Raw genomic sequence first — 19,359 nt, 5'->3', positions numbered from 1 at the left:
GACAGACCCCTAAGTAGCAGCAGTTTCCAGGACATTACTCCCTTCACCTCTATATAGATAACCCCTAGATATGCCTCTGCACGTAAGATGTGATCATGCTGTAGGTACAGTCATACCTTGGAAGTCGAACGGAATCCGTTCCAGAAGTCCGTTCAACTTCCAAAACGTTCAGAAATCAAGGCGTGGCTTCTGATTGGCTGCAGGAAGCTCCTGCAGCCAATCGGAAACCGCATAAGCCGCGTTGGACATTCACGTTCCAAAGAACGTTCGCAAACCAGAACACTCACTTCCAAGTTTGGAAGTCAGAATGTTCAACATGCAAGGCGTTCGGGATCCAAGGTACGACTGTAATTTTGTTAGATTGCCACATATTAAACAACTGAATTGTGCAAGAGGAACAAAACACTAGACACATTTGCTGGAGAACATTGAAACTTTATTGCATTTTACAAACACATTGGGAAATCAAAGGCAAGCCCCAAAAGTTTGCACCAATTTATGGATTGTACTCTTTTTATTTACTGTTTGCTATATTAAAAAAATCTGCTACTACTTCAAGTGAATGGATAGGACCACATTAGGGTGTCTCAAGAATATGGTGGATAAAAAGCTAAAGATTTGTGTTGCTGTGCTGTAAAGGATATAAGTTCTGAAAGTCTGGAAATTGAATGATTGGGGGTTATTTTAACACATTTTTATACAAACAAGTTTATGCCTAAACATTAATTGTACCCTTTCATTCTCTGCTTTTCAAAATCATTCTAGGGTTTCCCACTTAACTCATTTTTTGATATGGCCTTTAAGAAGAAATCCTGGAACATCTCCCCGATTTCTTTGTTATACTGTAAATTTGTAAATAGATACTGCAATCGATTTTAGCATATACTTCAGAGCTCATTGAAACAAGTATCATGTCATATGTATTATACATATATTTCATTTTTTTAAAACTTCGTGTCAAGCTAAAAACCCTATCAAAACCGTGGTCATTTTAGCAGTGATGCCAAAGACAAGTGACTATCCTTGAAGGATATCAAATAACACGGAAGGCGGATTACATTCAAGCTGCTGGAGGTGCAGATGTCTGCTTCAGAAGCTGCCATTTGGGATCCTCTGAGAAGTTCTAATAATCAGAACAGGATGGTTGAGGAAGTAAACCACATAGTACCTGAAAAAGCAAGGTCAATGGTGCAGTATTTAGCAACACTATCTAAATCAGCAATAGGGGCAAACCAAGGTATCTAAGGTTGAGTATGGAATACTTACAGACCCAGTTCAGATGTCAAGTGAAACCATGGTTTAGCATGCTGGGAATGAGCCAAAGCAAGCTCACACATTCCCCAACTCCTCCCTCTACACAAGCGATGAAGAGTTTGGAAACTACATCCTGGTTAGGCTTAACCACAGCTCGTTGCCTCACCCAAATCTGATGAACTATGCTTACTGTTAACCATGGTTGCTTGGTTTGATAAGCCATCTTTAAACCATGTCTCACCCAGCTAGCTTGTTTAAACTCTTAATCTCAGGGTCGTGGGTTTGAGCCTCACACGGGGCAAAAATAATAATCCTGCATTGCTGGGGGTTAGGCTAAATGAAACTCGTGGTCCCGTCCAACTCTATAATAACTCTATAACTTCATAACGTTAACCACATTGAGAGTCTGGGGTGGTGTGCTAAACCAGCCTTTGCCAATCTGATTTCCTCCGGATGTTGCTGAATTCTTATGTCCCATGACAGTCAGGGATGATGGGATATTAATAATAATAATAATAATAATAATAATAATAATAATAATAATAATAATTTATTACTTATACCCTGCACATCCAGCCAGCTCTCCTCAGCCACTCTGGGCGGCTTTCAACAGGAGATTAAAAATACATTAAAACATCAGTCATTAAAAAACTTCTCTAAACACGGCTGCCTTCAGGTGTCTTCTAAATGTCAGATAGTTGTTTATTTCCTTGACAGGGCATTCCACAGGGCAGGCGCCACAGAAGGCCCTCTGCCTGGTTCCCTGTAACTGTTTCTCGCAGTGAGGGAACCGCCAGAAGGCCCTCGGTGCGGGACCTCAGTGTCCGGGCAGAACGATGGAGGTGGAGATGCTCCTTCAGGTATACTGGACCGGGGCCGTTTAGGCAGTGGCGTAGCGTGGGTTGTCAGCACCCGTGGCAAGGCAAGTAATTTGCGCCCCCTAACCCGTGGATTTGCACCCCCTAACCCTAACCCTCGTGGCGCTGTGGGTAAAAGCCTCAGCGCCTAGGGCTTGCCGATCGAAAGGTCGGCGGTTCGAATCCCCGCGGCGGGGTGCGCTCCCGCTGCTCGGTCCCAGCGCCTGCCAACCTAGCAGTTCGAAAGCACCCCCGGGTGCAAGTAGATAAATAGGTACCGCTTACCAGCGGGAAGGTAAACGGCGTTCCGTGTGCTGCGCTGGCTTGCCAGTTGCAGCTTTGTCACGCTGGCCACGTGACCCGGAAGTGTCTCCGGACAGCGCTGGCCCCCGGCCTATAGATGTGAGATGGGCGCACAAACCCCAGAGTCTGTCAAGACTGGCCCACTCGGGCAGGGGTACCTTTACCTTTACCTTTAACCCTAACCCTCAGATGTTTTGCCCGGTGCGGCCGGGGCCCCCTGCACCCCCCACGCTACGCCACTGCGTTTAGGGCTTTAAAGATCAGCACCAACACTTTGAATTGTGCTTGGAAATATACTGGGAGCCAACCTAGGTCTTTCAAGACCAGAGTTATGTGGTCTTGGCAGCCGCTCCCAGTCACCAGTCTAGTTGCCGTATTCTGGATAAGTTGTAGTCCAGGACCTCTGAATGGGCCTCCGGTTCACTGCAGTAAAAGCTTGTGCTATGTGTCATTTCCCCTTTGAAATACATGAGGCTGATTGTGAATGTAACTGTGATAATCAAAGGGAACAAGACAGATGCTTCTAATTGACTTTACCCATTTTCAGTGGTTGGTATTCTTATGACAGCAACGGTCACTCCTTCTGTATTTAAGTCAGGATCCTGCTGATCTTCAAATTCCTCCAGTGTCACCGTCTGTTTCAGAAGCTGCCACTTGGGGTCTTCGGGGAAGTGCTTCTCAATAAACAGAGCGGGGTGGGTGAGGAAGTAAAACTCATCGTAGCTGCAAAAGGAGAAGGTGCAATAGTGCAGTATTTCAGAATAATGCCTAAATCAGCACCAGGGCCAGACAGGCAAACAGAGTGGTGGTCCAGAACAGCTAGTGGGCACCTGGTTGAGGAAGCTGCTGTGTTGCAACAATCCAGCCTCCAGAATCCCCAGATTTTACACATGGAGCCCAGAATAAGCATAACACTCCAGAACTGTTCAAAGAGGATAGATAGATGGTATCTATCCCTGCCATCAGGACACTCTATGCCCATGGCTTAATAATAATAATAATAATAATAATAATAATAATAATAATAAATTACTTATACCCCGCCTATCTGGCCCAGCCTCCACAGCCACTCTGCGCGGCTTCCAACAGAACATTAAAAACAGAATAAAACTTCAAACATTAAAAACTTCCCTAAACAGGGCTGCCTTCAGAGGTCTTCTAAAAGTCAAATAGTTGTTGTATTTCCTTGACATCTGGTGGGAGGGCGTTCCACAGGACGGGCACCACTACTGAGAAGGCCCTCTGCGTGGTTCCCTGTAACCTTACTTCTCACAGTGAGGGAACTGCCAGAAGGCCCTTGGAGCTGGAACTCAGGCTGAAGGATGGGGGTGGAGACACTCCTTCAGGTATACTGGGCTGAGGCCATTTAGGGCTTTAGAGGTCAGCACCAACACTTTGAATTGTGCTTGGAAATTTACTGGGAGCCAGTGTTATATGGTCTTGGTGGCCGCTCCCAGTCACCAGTCTAGCTGCCTCATTCTTAATGCACTTGCTTACATTAATCAGCCTTATGGTCATCAAATCGCAAACTCTGACAAGTGGTCGAAGCAAAACAAAACCACCTGAAAGCAAATGAAGTTAACTGTGAGAGCCAGTGTGGTGTAGTGGTTAGGAGCAATGGACTCGTAATCTGGGGAACCGGGTTCGCTTCCCCGCTCCTCCACATGCAGCTGCTGGGTGACCTTGGGCCAGTCACACTTCTCTGAAGTCTCTCAGCCCCACTCACCTCACAGAGTGTTTGTTGTGGGGGAGGAAGGGAAAGGAGAATGTTAGCTGCTTTGAGACTCCTTAAAGTAAAGGTAAAGGGACCCCTGACCATTAGGTCCAGTCGTGACCGACTCTGGGGTTGCGGCGCTCATCTCGCTTTATTGGCCGAGGGAGCCGGTGTACAGCTTCCAGGTCATGTGGCCAGCATGACTAAACCGCTTCTGGCGAACCAGAGCAGCGCACGGAAACGCCGTTTACCTTCCCGCCGGAGCGGTACCTATTTATCTACTTGCACTTTTTTGCATGCTTTTGAACTGCTAGGTTGGCAGGAGCTGGGACCGAACAACGGGAGCTCACCCCGTCGCAGGGATTCGAACCGCCGACCTTATGATCGGCAAGTCCTAGGCTCTGTGGTTTAACCCACAGCGCCACCCGTGTCCCTCGGCGGAGAGACTCCTTAGGGTAGTGATAAAGCAGGATATAAAATCCAAACTCCTCTTCTTCTGCTATACCCTCAGTGTGTCCCACGCTCTGCCTGGTCTTTCTACTGCCTAACAACGTACCTGAAAGTGAACTCGCTAAAAGCAGCATCCACAGTGCCACTTCCCCAGGTGCAGTCTAAGAGATGCCACCTTCCATCAATGCGGACAGCATTCCAGGCATGGTTGCTCTTCCCCGTTACGCTGGAGCTGCCTCTCACATACTCGCACTGTATCCCTGCAATACTGAGAGGGGAAGGAAGGTATTCAGGAACACCGTTTCTATCAAGAGGACAAGCGGTTGCTTTCACTGCCTTGATAGGCTGGAGCGGCCGTCCTTCATTTTGCTGGGTCAGAGAAAACAGCAATCAGGTTCTCCACAGATTTGCTCCAATTTGGCAGGAAAACACAAGTTTTCCTGGGATGAAACAACTACAACAACATTTGGACACGGACCTGGAAAGCCAGGACCTGTGCCTATAAAGCGCAGAGCAAAAGTAAGTGTGGATGAGGAACTAAGTCACACAGGGAAGAGACCCATTAAATTCAAGTACCGTATTTTTTGCTCTATAAGACTCACTTTTTCCCTCCTAAAAAGTAAGGGGAAATGTGTGTGCGTCTTATGGAGCGAATGCAGGCTGCACAGCTATCCCAGAAACCAGAACAGCAAGAGGGATTGCTGCTTTCACTGCGCAGCGATCCCTCTTGCTGTTCTGGCTTCTGAGATTCAGAATATTTTTTTTTTCTTGTTTTCCTCATCCAAATACTAGGTGCGTCTTATGGTCTGGTGCATCTTATAGAGCGAAAAATACGGTAATTTTTAAGTCTACTGTTTCCAATGGATCTGCTCAGTTCAATGCAACCCTATATATGCAAGTTTGCTTCAGGATCATTCACAGGGCGGGCATTCCTCCACTTACGTGGTGGGTCATGTTCCGGAACCCCATGCGCATAAGCAAAAATTGTGTAAGTAGGGTAAAAGTAAAGGTAAAGGTCCCCTGAAAGTTTAGTCCAGTCACGGACAACTCTTGGGTTGCGGCGCTCATCTCACTTTACAGGCCAAGGGAGCCGGCATTTGTCCACAGACAGTTTTTCCGGGTCATGTGGCCAGCATGACTAAGCCGCTTCTGGCACAATGGAACACCAAAACCAGAGCAGCGCATGGAAACGCCGTTTACCTTCCCACTGCAGCTGTACCTATTTATCTACTTGCACTTTTTGGCATGCTTTTGAACTGCTAGGTTGGCAGGAGCTGGGACAGATCAACGGGAGTTCACCCCATCGCGGGGATTTGAACCGCCGACCTGATCGGCAAGCCCAAGAGGCTCAGTGGTTTAGACCACAGCGTAAGTAGGGAGCACACACTAAAAAACACTCATTTTTTCCTGCTCTCTAGCTCTCCCTCCACACAACACTCTTTTCAACTAGAGTTGAAGCTCTGGAGCTGGGTGGAGGACCTGTGGAAAAGCAGCTGCCACACTGTGACGTGTATCAGCTACTAGGCGGGGAGGCTGAGCAGCCTAAACAAAGCCCCACTGTGCCTCCGTTCTCTTTGGGACTTCCTTCGCTCCCACTGAAGTCCTCTTTGGGTTCTGGGGAGGGTCTCCTTGTGAGCCATGAGGACTCTGCAGCTCTCTCCCACCATTTCTTGCTTAGAATCTATTGATTTACTTATTTCCGGGGGCTGTCACGTGCGAGTTGATCACGCCTAAGTGTGGAGATAGCTGCCTAGGGCAAGGGGTGGAGAACCTGTGGCTCTCTAGATCTCCTATCACTACAGCCAAGTAAAAACCACTTGCCATGATGGCTGGAGCCAATACAGTGGTGCCTCGGGTTAAGTACTTAATTCGTTCCGGAGGTCCGTTCTTAACCTGAAACTGTTCTTAACCTGAAGCACCACTTTAGCTAATGGGGCCTCCTGCTGCCGCCGTGCTGCCAGAGCCCAATTTCTGTTCTTATCCTGAAGCTAAGTTCTTAACCTGAAGCACTATTTATGGGCTAGCAGAGTGTGTAACCTGAAGCGTATGTAACCCGAGGTACCACTGTAGATGTTACCTGCACATTGCTTGAAAGAGTCGAGCATATCCACCGCAAATAGCCTTTCCTGAGAGAAGGATATCAGCTGGCTTAAAACACAGCTTGTCCAGGTTATAGCAGCCTTCCACATCATATTCTGTAGAAATAAAGACAATGAGCACCCATTCCGATTTGCTTGTGGGGTGGCAACACTTTCCAGCATGTTTCTCAATCTCTTTCCTCGTTGCCAAAATCTGATGGGGGGAGTGGGGTGGCTTGTCTTGCAAGAGCTCCAAATGAACTTTTAATTGCACAACATGAATTTGCCCGTATGTGATTGAATCACACCTCAAAAGAGAAAGTATGGAAGCACTCGTAAATCTGCCAGAGTGGTGCTTTGTATAGATTCAGGGTCTTGTTGCCAAATTAAAATGCACACTGGTGCAAGGGTTAGGAGTCTGGAGACAGGGGCCTGAATGGGCACCTCCTCTCCTCCTACCCCATGCTGTGACCTTTATTTTATTTTGACAAAGTAATAATCATAAATAAATAAGAATAAAAATGCACCCCACCACCAAGACCATTCCATTGTAACTATCCAGTCTCCCAAAATTTCAACACCTCTAGCGATGGTTTGACCCCTTTCCGTTTTAACAGTACAAATTCTACAAACACCTTCCATATCTCCTCAAAATCATTTCTCCTGCATATTCCCCGGCTTACCTTAATGGCACATGTTAATTTATCATTAACAGCTGTACCCCACACCTCTTCATACCATTTTTCCATTTTATATTCTGCTTGCCCCTTCCACTTCCTAGCTATCATAATTCGTTCAGCTTTCAATAAATTTGTGAGCAAGTCTTTCATAGCCAGCGAACCTTCCACCCCATCGTAAATTGATAATAATGCTACCTCTGGACTTTCAGTGAGCTTTAACCCAGTGATTTCTGTTAACAGTGAGCACCTCCTGATCCCTTCTGAGTTTCATGACTGAACAGAGATCCCAAACAAGCTCTGCGAGAGCCAAACACCAAATCACTGATCCACACAGGTTACTATCCAGAATCCTTTGTGCAAATGGAACTGACATGACTGGCTATGAAATGGTGAAAATGCCCGAGTCAGCTGCAAATAAGCCATGCTCAGAGTAGACCCACTGAATTTAATGTCCATGAGTTACTTACATCCATTGATTTCAGCTGGTTTACTCTGAATATAACTTGGTTTGATATGACCTTATGTCTCCATCTTCCTTGGCTGGCAATCACTGGACTGGGTGTCTGCTAAAGAACTCTGCTACAGAGCTGGATTCATGGGCGCAGGGCAGTGACAAAGGCTGGTCTTTTAATACCGGAAGTTGTCAGAGGCAAGGGGACTCAAGTATGCAGGAAGTTGGCAGTCCCACCTACCTATATGATAGCAGATCCAAATCCAAATGGCTCGCACTTTCTCCAGGTCACTGTGGGCTTTTTTGAGCAAGACTCTCACCTGGCTTTTCACGCTATTCCTGAAATCCACCTGTTTCACAGAAGGTAAATGGAAGCAGTTAATATGGAGGAGGGGGTACCAGTTCCTTTCTTCTACCTAAGTCTACTTGTTTAAAGGGACGTGGGTAGCACTGTGGATTAAACCACAGAGCCTAGGACTTGCCGATCGGAAGGTCAGTGGTTCGAATCCCCACGACGGGGTGAACTCCCATTGCTTGGTCCCTGCTCCTGCCCACCTAGCAGTTCGAAAGCACGTCAAAGTGCAAGTAGATAAATAGGTACCGCTCCGGCGGGAAGGTAAATGACGTTACCGTGTGCTGCTCTAGTTCGCCAGAAGCGGCTTAGTCATGTTGGCCACATGACCCGGAAGCTGTACACCGGCTCCCTCGGCCAATAAAGCAAGATGAGCGCCACAACCCCAGAGTTGGTCACAACTGGTCAGGGGTCCTTTACCCTTTACTTGTTTAGAGAAATTTTAGGGTGCAATCCTGCGTGCACTTACAAGAGTGTCTCTTGCTGAATTCACTGGGGCTGTGTAAAACCACTCAGGGTTGCACAGTTAGTCAATTAAGTGTATGTGTTTTACTTGATTGATCAATCAAAGAATTTATTATACTTGGCAAAAATGTACCCGGGGAGAGGGGGGGGAGTTGTTCTGAAGGGAGAAGCATGATTAACCTTTGCTTTTTCCGGGGTTCACAGGCATGTTATTTCTACAATCTTCAGCTAAAACCCAAATACTCTTTGCCACTGTCTCCCCACAAGTGCAGAGTTTCCCCATTGCCACTGGCAGAGGAACGGGGGGGGGACGCACTGCCCCTAGCACCATCGGGGACAGGGTTACCATTGCGGCTGTCCCCGACATACGCCACGCACACACCCCCACCGTGCCAGGCACCATGTCCCCAGGATACATGCCACGCCCCTGCAGGTGATGTGCCATGTTCTCAGGGCACACGGCATGCCCCCAGGGGGGGCGCCAGCCATGCCCCCGCCTGCTCTCCATCCCTGGTGCCAGAGCATGCAGCTTCGCCACTGCCCATTGCACCTTTGGGTAGGTGGAAGTACAACTGGCAGGGGGGCATAGCTGTTTAAGGGAAATTCCATTATTCTGAATAGGATTCCTTGCAAGAAAAGGGAAATGTTGACAGCTATGGGGGGCATTCTGGGGGCAGGGAGGGACCAAGGCAACCCTGGATCCTGAGCTGGCCCTACTGTTGTCCCTTGACAGCACTGGGGAAAATCCGGGGTTGATTACTGCATCAGTATATTAATTTTATGCCAATTTAATTCTTGCGAGGCCCCCCAGAGATTCCTGGGGGTTGTGGTTTGGCAAGGGCACTGAAAATTTTCTGTTAATGACTGTTCACAGAAATATGGTACTCGGAATTCCCCGAGGAGAGGAAATTGCTACCAAATCAATTTCAGTCGGTAGTATAAATACGATCGAAAGTGATTTGTGAGAGAGGAGTTGTTCAAACCCTTTCATATTGCCTATGATTACTAGCTCTCTTCCGAATCTACTTTGGAGCTATCTCCTGAATTTTTAAATCAAAGCTGTAAGCAAAGCAATGTTGCAAAATAACTAAATATGGATGTATATACATGCATTTAATTCACACACAGAGAGAGAGAATGCTGTAGGTTGTTAAGGGTTCTAGGATTTGTAGCTCTGTGAGTGGAAAACTACAGCTCCCATAGTTCTTTGGGGGAGTTGGTGTTCTTTAAATGCATGGTGTGTGCAGCCCATGTGAATAGGTGCTCCACTGTGTAAGTTTTCTGAAAAACAGGCGCAGGGTCTTGTGACTCATGATGTTCCCAGTTCGGACCTTCCATCTGAACAGAAGTAACTGCCTCCTATCAGGAGAGGACACTTGAAAGCACTCTCAAATTCCAAAAAGCACATAAAAACCTCAGCATCCTACCAAATTCCTTGCTGCCTATATCGCAATAAGAGACAGCATACCTTCTGTGCATAGGCATCCAGTTCCTTAAACTTTGCCAAGTCTATTTGTATTGATTTCTCATTGGATTTATCCCATGGATAATCTAGGAACAAAAATGGAAAAGTCATTCTAGAAACAGTGGGGAAAGGGAGGGGGGAGCAAAGGATGTGATTTAAAGGGTTGGAATACAGGGAACCAACAGGGAATAGAGATAGGGAGCCTTTTCTGCTTCTCCCCAAGTGAAACACAGCAGCAGGGAGTAGAGGCGCTTCAGCTGTGACCAACGTTGCTCTACTTAAAAGGTAGGATTTTGATCTGATCTTGCAAGACCATTTTGAGTAGAGTACACAAGGTGTACGGCATGGTTTGCACTTCCCACTGGAACAGCTGGTACCTCCTTAGAGAAGCCCTCCTTGCACCAAACATCTGGCTTTGATCAGAATGCCCGGCATCCCTTAACCCCGGCTGCAAATTTCACTGCATCCATCTGCAATATGCATGCAACAGAACGTCAACTGCAAGCTCATTTCAGGAACTATAATAGTAGCATAACAATAACACAAACAGGGCTGCTTGAGGTGAGGGAGAAAATGTACCCAGCCACCCACATGCCACATACTGAAGCCCCGATCCACTTACAGAAACCCAAACACAGGTGATGGGACAGATTTTCTCCAGCACACCTGAGTAGAACAGGCTTACTTTGAGGGCGAAGGGCAGACTGCATAGCATGCACTGATCTGTTCTCTGACACCTCGCTGCTGCCTGCCTCTCTGGAGCATCTGAGACACCTCACTTGGCCTAACGGTAGCTCCAGCCTAAGAGGAAAAGGATATAGTGCAGCTATTTCCCCAGCCAGAACTCACTGGAACTGAGTTCCACCACCTCTCAGGGTAGGTGCCGTTGTAAAGGAACAAGGGAAGCGTTCGTGGTGAGTTCTGGCACCTCATTTTCTAGAAAAAGAACACTGAGCGCAGTTAATTTTTACCATTCAAGCCTTGTTCCCAGGATATCTCAAGAGGTGGGTGCAGAGATGTAGCTGGGGGGGGCACTGGGCACCACACCACAGGGGGCAGCACTTCCTGTGGGGCCTGCAGTGCGCCCGAGCCACGCATCTCTCCTGGGAGTGACGTGGTGGCTTGGGTCCCCGAACGGCTAGCTAAAGCCACTGGGTGGTTGAGTGACGGGCTCATAAAATGATTTCCTAAGATACGCAGCCCAGTAGTGATGTATGGAAGTGAGAGCTGGACCATAAAGAAGGCTGATCGCCGAAGAATTGGTGCTTTTGAATTATGGTGCTGGAGGAGACTCTTTAGAGTCCCATGGACTGCAAGAAGATCAAACCGATCCATTCTGAAGGAAATCAGCCCTGAGTGCTCACTGGAAGGATAGATCCTGAAGCTGAGGCTCCAATACTTTGGCCACCTCATGAGAAGAGAAGACTCCCTGGAAAAGACCCTGATGTTGGGAAAGATGGCGGGCACAAGGAGAAGTGGATGACAGAGGATGAGATGGTTGGACAGTGTTCTCGAAGCTCCCAGCATGAGTTTGACCAAACTGCAGGAGGCAGTGGAAGACAGGAGTGTCTGGCATGCTCTGGCCCAGGGGGTGACGAAGAGTCGGACACAACTAAACGACTAAACAACAACAACAAGATACGCAGCACTGCTAAGTACTAAGAGAAGTACTATTAATATATACAGCAGTGTAGGGGACCTTTGGCCCTCCAGATGCTGGGGAACTACAACTCCCATCATCCCTGGCCACGCTTGCTGGGACTAACAGGTGCTGTCATCCAACAACATCTGGAGGGCCAAAGATTCCCTGCAGCTGACACAGAGGATCCGGAGCAATAGCCACACATAAGCATAAGAAAGAACTTCTCTTTACCATACAGATCTTCTTCCCGAGGCAGCATTGATGCTTGTACTCCTCCCATCTTGAAAGCCTACAAAATGTTTGTGTTGGGATGAGATGAGATGTGCATTAACGCATATATTGCAACTCCCATTGTCCCTGATCGTCTTCCATGCTGGCTGGGACTGGTGGGAAACAGCTCTGCAGAGCCCCAGAGAGCCAATCCCCAATTTGTTGCCCTGACTTTCATAGCTGCCCTAAAATGCAACAACAGAACCTGTGGCTTCTCAGAGGCAGCCGGATCCACAACTCGCATTCAGCCCCAGGTAATGGAGCCAATATGAGGGACATGGGTGGCGCTGTGGGTTAAACCACAGAGCCTAGGACTTGCCGATCAGAAGGTTGGCGGTTCAAATCCCTGCGATGGGGTGAACTCCCGTTGTTCAGTCCCTGCTCCTGCCAACCTAGCAGTTCGGTAGCACATCAAAGTGCAAGTAGATAAATAGGTACCGCTCCAGCGGGAAGGTAAATGGCGTTTCCATGTGCTGCTCTGGTTCGCCAGAAGCGGCTTAGTCCTGCTGGCCACATGACCCAGAAGCTATACGCCGGCTCCCTCGGCCCACAAAGCAAGATGAGTGCCGCAACCCCAGAGTCAGTCACGACTGGACCTAATGGTCAGGGGTCCCTTTACCTTTACCTTTAAACGGAGCCAATGGTGTCGGTTGATGGGAGATGCAGGCCTGCAACTCCTGGGGGGCCTCAAGTTCCCCATCCTTTCTTGGTGAATCATGGAAATTGTGGTTTGGCATCTTGTCTCCTTCAAAGAATTACTAAGTGATTCAATGACTAAACCATCAGCAACCAACTTATATATACAGTGGTACCTCAGGTTAAGTACTTAATTCGTTCTGGAGGTCCGTTCTTAACCTGAAACTGTTCTTAACCTGAAGCACCACTTTAGCTAATGGGGCCTCCTGCTGCTGCCGCACCGCCGGAGCACGATTTCTGTTCTCATCCTGAAGCAAAGTTCTTAACCCAAGGTACTATTTCTGGGTTAGCGGAGTCTGTAACCTGAAGCGTCTGTAACCTGAAGCATATGTAACCCGAGGTACCACTGTAAAGTTAAAGGTAAAGGGCCCTGGACGGTTAAGTCCAGTCAAAGGCGACTCTGGGGTTGCGGTGCTCATCTCAATTTCAGGCCGAGGGAGCTGGCGTTTGTCCGAAGACAGCTTTCCGGGTCATGTGGCCAGCATGGCTAAACCGCTTCTGGCGCAATGGAACACTGTGATGGAAGCCAGAGCGCACGGAAACACCGTTTACCTCCCCACCGCAGCGATACCTGTTTATCTACTTGCACTAGTGTGCTTTTGAACTGCTAGGCTGGCAGGAGCTGGGACAGAGCAACGGGAGCTCACTCTGTCGCGGGGATTCGAACCGCCGACCTTCCAATCGGCAAGCCCAAGAGGCTCAGTGGTTTAGACCACAGCACCACCTGCGTCCATATATATACATATGCAGGGGAACTACTGGCACCACTCTAAATCCAGCTCCACTAAATGGAATCACAACAGTTTTACTATGGAGAACAACCCCCCACTATGTAGGTTGAGACTGCCTTCTAAGGGTGCAGTCCTAACCATGTCTATTTAGAAATAAGTCCCACTGAATTCGGTTTGGCTTACTCCCAGGCAAGTGGGGTTAGGGTTGCAGCCTAAAATAGCTTTCTCTGCTTTCCCTGATGGCAGCCTAAAGTGGCATCCACACGAAATCCTCCCCATCCCAATGTTGTCCTGGATCTCCGCCCTTTAAATATTGGGTTTTTCAAACTGTGGGAAGTCCAAAATGGACATAATGGAAAAGCTTCTTTGTGCTTGGCACAGGGCTGAGTTGCCAACGCAAGGAGCAAAGAGGGCACAAGAACAAAATTCCCACATCGTACTTGGGACAATAATCAACAAAATATTCTTTCTTTTCTTTTCTTTTAATTTTTTCTTTCTTTCTTTTTCTTATAAAAGAGCAACACAATCACACATGTCTTTTCTTTTGGAGAGACCTCGGGGGGTACAAAAGCACCTCACAGCTCAGTTGAGCAACCAGGAGAATTCTTGCATATTGTCTTTAAAGCCACTGTAACTTAGCAAACTTAGCAATTTACTGTAACTTAGCAAATAAGCCCGCAAGTTACTAGCCCACAACATTTACACTTGCAGCCTCACACTGACCTCATGAAACAGAGGAGTGTGCAAAATTGTTACTCTGACCTGCAAAGTTCATGGAATGAGATCTTGACTGCAAACTCTCCTAGAATTCTAGCCTGCAAAACTTCACCAGTTACTAATGTGAAAGTTCCTATAAACCTCTTTCTAAGAAACGCAATCAAATTAAGATACTTTGGTTACCTTTTTTTTTTTGGCGCAGGTGCTCAGCGGAGACGTCCAGGAGATTATTATTTTTCTGCTTTGGAGAAAAAGTTCTGCTGCTGTAGAGACTAATTCTCTCGAGGCTCTCCTGCTTTGAGCCAGGAATGAAATGCCCAGCTGGAGGGGTGAGGGAAGAGCGCGGCTTGATCTGGGTTTATCAAAGCCTTGCTTGGAGACCTTGGCGTTAGGATAAGAAGAGCTGGAAGAACATCCATGAAGTCAAAACAAAAGGGAGAGCATAACATGTTTTAGCAAACCAGCGCTGGAGTGCGTCAAAGTTCCCTGCGTGGGGAAGCGCAGATACAGAAGGTGCCCCCATTGCTCATTCCCTCTCCCCTCCTGTGGTTTCCAGCAACTGGTATTCAGGAGAATTTCTGCCTCCAGCTGCTAGTAGCCATCGATAGCCCTCTCCTCTAAGGACCTGTCTAATGCTCTTTTAAAGCCATCAAAGTTTCGAGGTCTCCACTGCCTCTTGTGGGAACACGTTCCATAGTTTAACAATGTGCTCCATGAAAAAGTACTATCTTCTGTCTTCCTTGAATCTAGTGTTATATGGGGCGGGAGCAGTGCTGGATTTAGGTGTAAACTAAATGTGGGTGGCACGGGTGGCACTGTGGGTTAAACCACAGGGCCTAGGACTTGCCGATCAGAAGGTCGGTGGTTCGAATCCCCGCGATGGGGTGAGCTCCCGTTGCTCAGTCCCTGCTCCTGCCAACCTAGCAGTTCATAAGCACGTCAAGTGCAAGTAGATAAATAGGTACTGCTCCGGCGGGAAGGTAAATGGCGTTCCCGTGTGCTGCTCTGGTTTGCCAGAAGTGGCTTAGTCAGGCTGGCCACATGACCCGGAAGCTGTGCGCCGGCTCCCTCAGCCAATAAAGCGAGATGAGTACCGCAACCCCAGAGTCGGTCACGACTGGACCTAATGGTCAGGCGTCCCTTTACCTTTACCTTAAACAAGCTTTAGCTTAGGGCCCCACTCTCTTGCCCCCCCCAAAAAAAAATTAAAGGGGAAAAAACTTCGATGTACATTTCCAAAATATAAGATAAAAAAACAAATAAAATAAAACGTACATACAGCAACAGTGCTTTGCGCTGTGTAGGCTCCTATGATGTAAGTAATGGGCCCTGCCTGCTGGCCTGCTCCCTAAAATATCACTGGTTTGCTCATTTGACAGGGCTGCCCTTGTCAAAATCCCTTTCACTACCAACAAAGAGACATCAGGCTTAAAAATGAGGAGGGAAAGAGGACTATAAAGCCTAATATCACTACAGTCTTGGACATAGCTGTCAACTTTCCCCCCTTTTTAAGGGAAATTCCCTTATTCCGAATAGGATTCCTCGCACGAAAAGGGAAAAGTTGACAGCTATGGTCTTGGAGAGTCTCCCCCCGTTTATATAGGACTGCAGTGAGATCAGGCTTAACAGGAAGAGGGGAAGCCTTTGGGAGCCCCCAACTCTCTCTTTAAGAACTCAGCAAACTTGGACTTCACAGGGAAGGGAAGAAACTTCTCCCTCCTTTTTTAGTGCTCAGAAAGATCGCCCCCTCTCCTGAAGGGATGGGCAATTCTACTTAGTACTGAGTTTCGGCTCGCCAAAGAACTCTCTGCCAGGAGTGCCATGGCTCAGCCCAACTGAACGGGATGTTCTGCGTTGATACGCAGGGGGTGGCATCCTGCTTAGCAATGGGTCCCTGGTTTCTGCATTTCTTCAGAGGATCCTGACAACTAGCCCCATGCTCTGAGGGCTGTGCAAAGCAGCTTTGGAAAGCCATGTCCTATCAGTCACGCCTCACCCCTTACCTGCATGTGAGAATGGCCTCATGGATCAAATGAGGGAAGACTTGGGGAGGGGGCAAGATGTGCTCAGACATTCCCCACCCCAAAATTTCACCTCAGGAACTGATGGACTCTTACTTTGCCTCACAATAGTTTTGAAATGTGCGGGGTTTTCGACGTCCAGGAGCCAAAACTTTCCAAAAGAGAAGCGTTGGGGAGCTGAGGTTTGACTGTACAGTGGTACCTCAGGTTAAGTACTTAATTCGTTCCGGAGGTCTGTACTTAACCTGAAACTGTTCTTAACCTGAAGCACCACTTTAGCTAATGGGGCCTCCTGCTGCTGCTGCGCCACCGGAGCACGATTTCTGTTCTCATCCTGAAGCAAAGTTCTTAACCCGAGGTACTATTTCTGGGTTAGCGGAGTCTGTAACCTGAAGCGTATGTAACCTGAAGCGTATGTAACCCGAGGTACCACTGTAATATATTGGCGTCCGCACGAAATCCTCCCCATCCCATTGTTGTCCTGTGTCTTTACCCCTTTGAATGCAGGGTTTTTCCATCCTTTGGAAGTCCAAAAGGGGCATGTCCTTTGTACTTAGCACATGACTGAGTGCTAGCAGTAGGAGGAAGTACAGGGGCTGAGCCCCAGAACAAATTTTCCCCCCATCATTGATTCTTGTTTCTTTTCTTATCAAGGCAAAATCCTACGTGTCTTTGCTTTTCGAAAGATCTCCAAGGGTACAAGGGGATCCCTCAGCTCAATCCCAGCAAGTGGGACAGTTGTTGAGTTTTGTGGTTACAAATCTGTTATGTATTCTCTGATAAGTTCTCACCCTGGCCACAACTTCCATCACCCCTAGCTAGCAAGGCCAGAGCTCAGGGATAGAATCATAGAATATAGAATCATAGAGTTGGAAGAGACCCCAAGGGCCATTGAGTCCAACCCCCTGCCAAGCAGGAAACACCATCAGAGCACTCCTGACATATGGTTGTCAAGCCTCTGCTTAAAGACCTCCAAAGAAGGAGACTCCACCACAGTGGCGTAGCGTGGGGGGTGCAGGGGGGGCCGGCCACACCGGGCGCAACATCTGGGGGTTAGGGTTAGGGGGCGCAAATCCATGGGTTAGGGGGTGCAAATCCACAGGCTAGGGGGTGCAAATTACTTGCCTTGCCCCGGGTGCTGACAACCCACGCTACGCCACTGCTCCACCACACTCCTTGACAGCAAATTCCACTGTCGAACAGCTCTTACTGTCAGGAAGTTCTTCCTAATGTTTAGGTGGAATCTTCTTTCTTGTAGTTTGGATCCATTGCTCCATGTCCGCTTCTCTGGAGCAGCAGAAAACAACCTTTCTCCCTCCTCCATATGACATCCTTTTATATATTTGAACATGGCTATCATATCACCCCTTAACCTCCTCTTCTCCAGGCTAAACATGCCCAGCTCCCTTAGCCGTTCCTCATAAGGCATCGTTTCCAGGCCTTTGACCATTTTGGTTGCCCTCCTCTGGACACGTTCCAGTTTGTCAGTGTCCTTCTTGAATTGTGGTGCCCAGAACTGGACACAGTACTCCAGGTGAGGTCTGACCAGAGCAGAATACAGTGGCACTATTACTTCCCTTGATCTAGATGCTATACTCCTATTGATGCAGCCCAGAATTGCATTGGCTTTTTTAGCTGCCGCGTCACACTGTTGGCTCATGTCAAGTTTGTGGTCAACCAAGACGCCTAGATCCTTTTCACATGTACTGCTCTCAAGCCAGGTGTCACCCATCTTGTATTTGTGCCTCTCATTTTTTTTGCCCAAGTGCAATACTTTACATTTCTCCCTGTTAAAGTTCATCTTGTTTGTTTTGCCCAGTTCTCTAATCTGTCAAGGTCGTTTTGAAGTGTGATCCTGTCCTCTGGGGTGTTAGCCACCCCTCCCAGTTTGGTGTCATCTGCAAATTTGATCAGGATGCCCTTGAGTCCATCATCCAAGTCGTTGATAAAGATGTTGAATAAGACCGGGCCCAAGACAGAACCCTGTGGCACCCCACTAGTCACTCTTCTGTTAGTTCTGTTAGTTCAGTAAAGGTTCTTGCTGTTATCACTGTGTCTTGCCTCACGGGAACCCACCTACACTTCAGGGCCCACTGTTGCTTTGCAAATAACCTACAAGTTATTAGCCCCCAACCATTCGCTTGCTCACCCTGACCTCATTAAGCAGAGAAGTACACTGAATGGTTATTCTGTGACCTCCTCCTGCAAGATTACCTCCTAGAACGAGCTTCTACCAGCTAACTTTCCTAGGACCCCAGCCCACAAAACTTGCCAGTTACCAGTAACCAGAAGGATCCTGGACCCAGTCGCTGCTTTGTTTCGCAAACACTGTTTTTTCTAAGCAACTCAAATGAGCCAGCATACTATTTTCCGTACCCAAAGTGGATTTCAGGACACCAGGATAACCAAGCAGACAAAAAACAAAAGTTCAAATCTTTATTTCCTAACCAAATGTTACACAACTTAGGATGTTTTCTTCCTTGTGGGGAGAAACCCTGAAAAGGGGGGATAGAATGCCCCTACTTTGCTCAATCCACACGAAACACACTAGGGGCAGGGGGTGAACTCACACAAAAGAACTGGGCTATGGATCCTTACAATATAACAAGCAAAAATCGAGAAAGGTGATGCCCTAGCGAAGGATTTCTGCCGTTTAAGTCTTCCCTGGATTGCTTCACACTGCGATCCTTCTCCAAATTGGTCTTCCCTTCCCATGGGCCTTCTCCTTCAAATTGCCTTCTCTTCCCCAAATTCCTTCTCCAAAAACGGGCCTTAATACGACACATGGAATGAAAAATAAAGCTCTGTCACACAGGATGTTTTTTTAAAAATATGATGATGTTGATGATGATGATGATGATGATGCTTTCTTAACTGTAGTTACATCCGTACATCAAAGACATTTTATAGTCTGTAAATCAAACTCATCAAAATAAAAATTCCAACGAAGAAGCATATATCTTCATAAATTTGACTTCCCGTCCTTCTCAAAATCTTTTCACTCTAATAAACCTATTACCTAAATTTATCAGCAAAATCATAATAAAATATTAATATGCATCTATGTATATATATCTATTTTAACCCATTTAACCTTTATTTACAAAGGCTGCTACCGAATTCAGATTGCAACACTTATTTTTTAAAGGAACTCTTAGAGGTTCCCAGTTACCAATGAATTCCTGTTTTTGCTTATCTTTAATCTTTCCTGAG

General features: G+C 47.4%; 1 protein-coding gene across 1 annotated transcript in view; it reads right to left on the bottom strand.

Moving 5' to 3' along the window:
- Positions 1-432: 432 nt before the first annotated feature.
- The window catches only part of LOC309525169 (kyphoscoliosis peptidase-like), a 65,304-nt gene continuing 46,377 nt past the window's right edge, over positions 433-19,359 (bottom strand). The window contains exons 6-9 of the mRNA XM_082210643.1: positions 6,656-6,773; positions 4,685-4,846; positions 2,952-3,137; positions 433-1,168 (exon numbers count right to left, since the gene is read on the bottom strand). Coding sequence (XP_082066769.1) covers positions 1,090-1,168; positions 2,952-3,137; positions 4,685-4,846; positions 6,656-6,773 — 545 coding nt within the window. The 3' untranslated portion in view covers positions 433-1,089. The remainder of the gene's footprint in view (positions 1,169-2,951; positions 3,138-4,684; positions 4,847-6,655; positions 6,774-19,359) is intronic.

The sequence above is a fragment of the Podarcis vaucheri genome (genome assembly GCF_965113315.1).
Source record: "Podarcis vaucheri genome assembly, chromosome: 2".
NCBI classification, from domain to species: Eukaryota; Metazoa; Chordata; class Lepidosauria; order Squamata; family Lacertidae; genus Podarcis; species Podarcis vaucheri.
The sequence above is the reverse complement of the archived record's forward strand: the minus strand, read 5'-3'. Positions and strand labels throughout refer to the sequence as shown.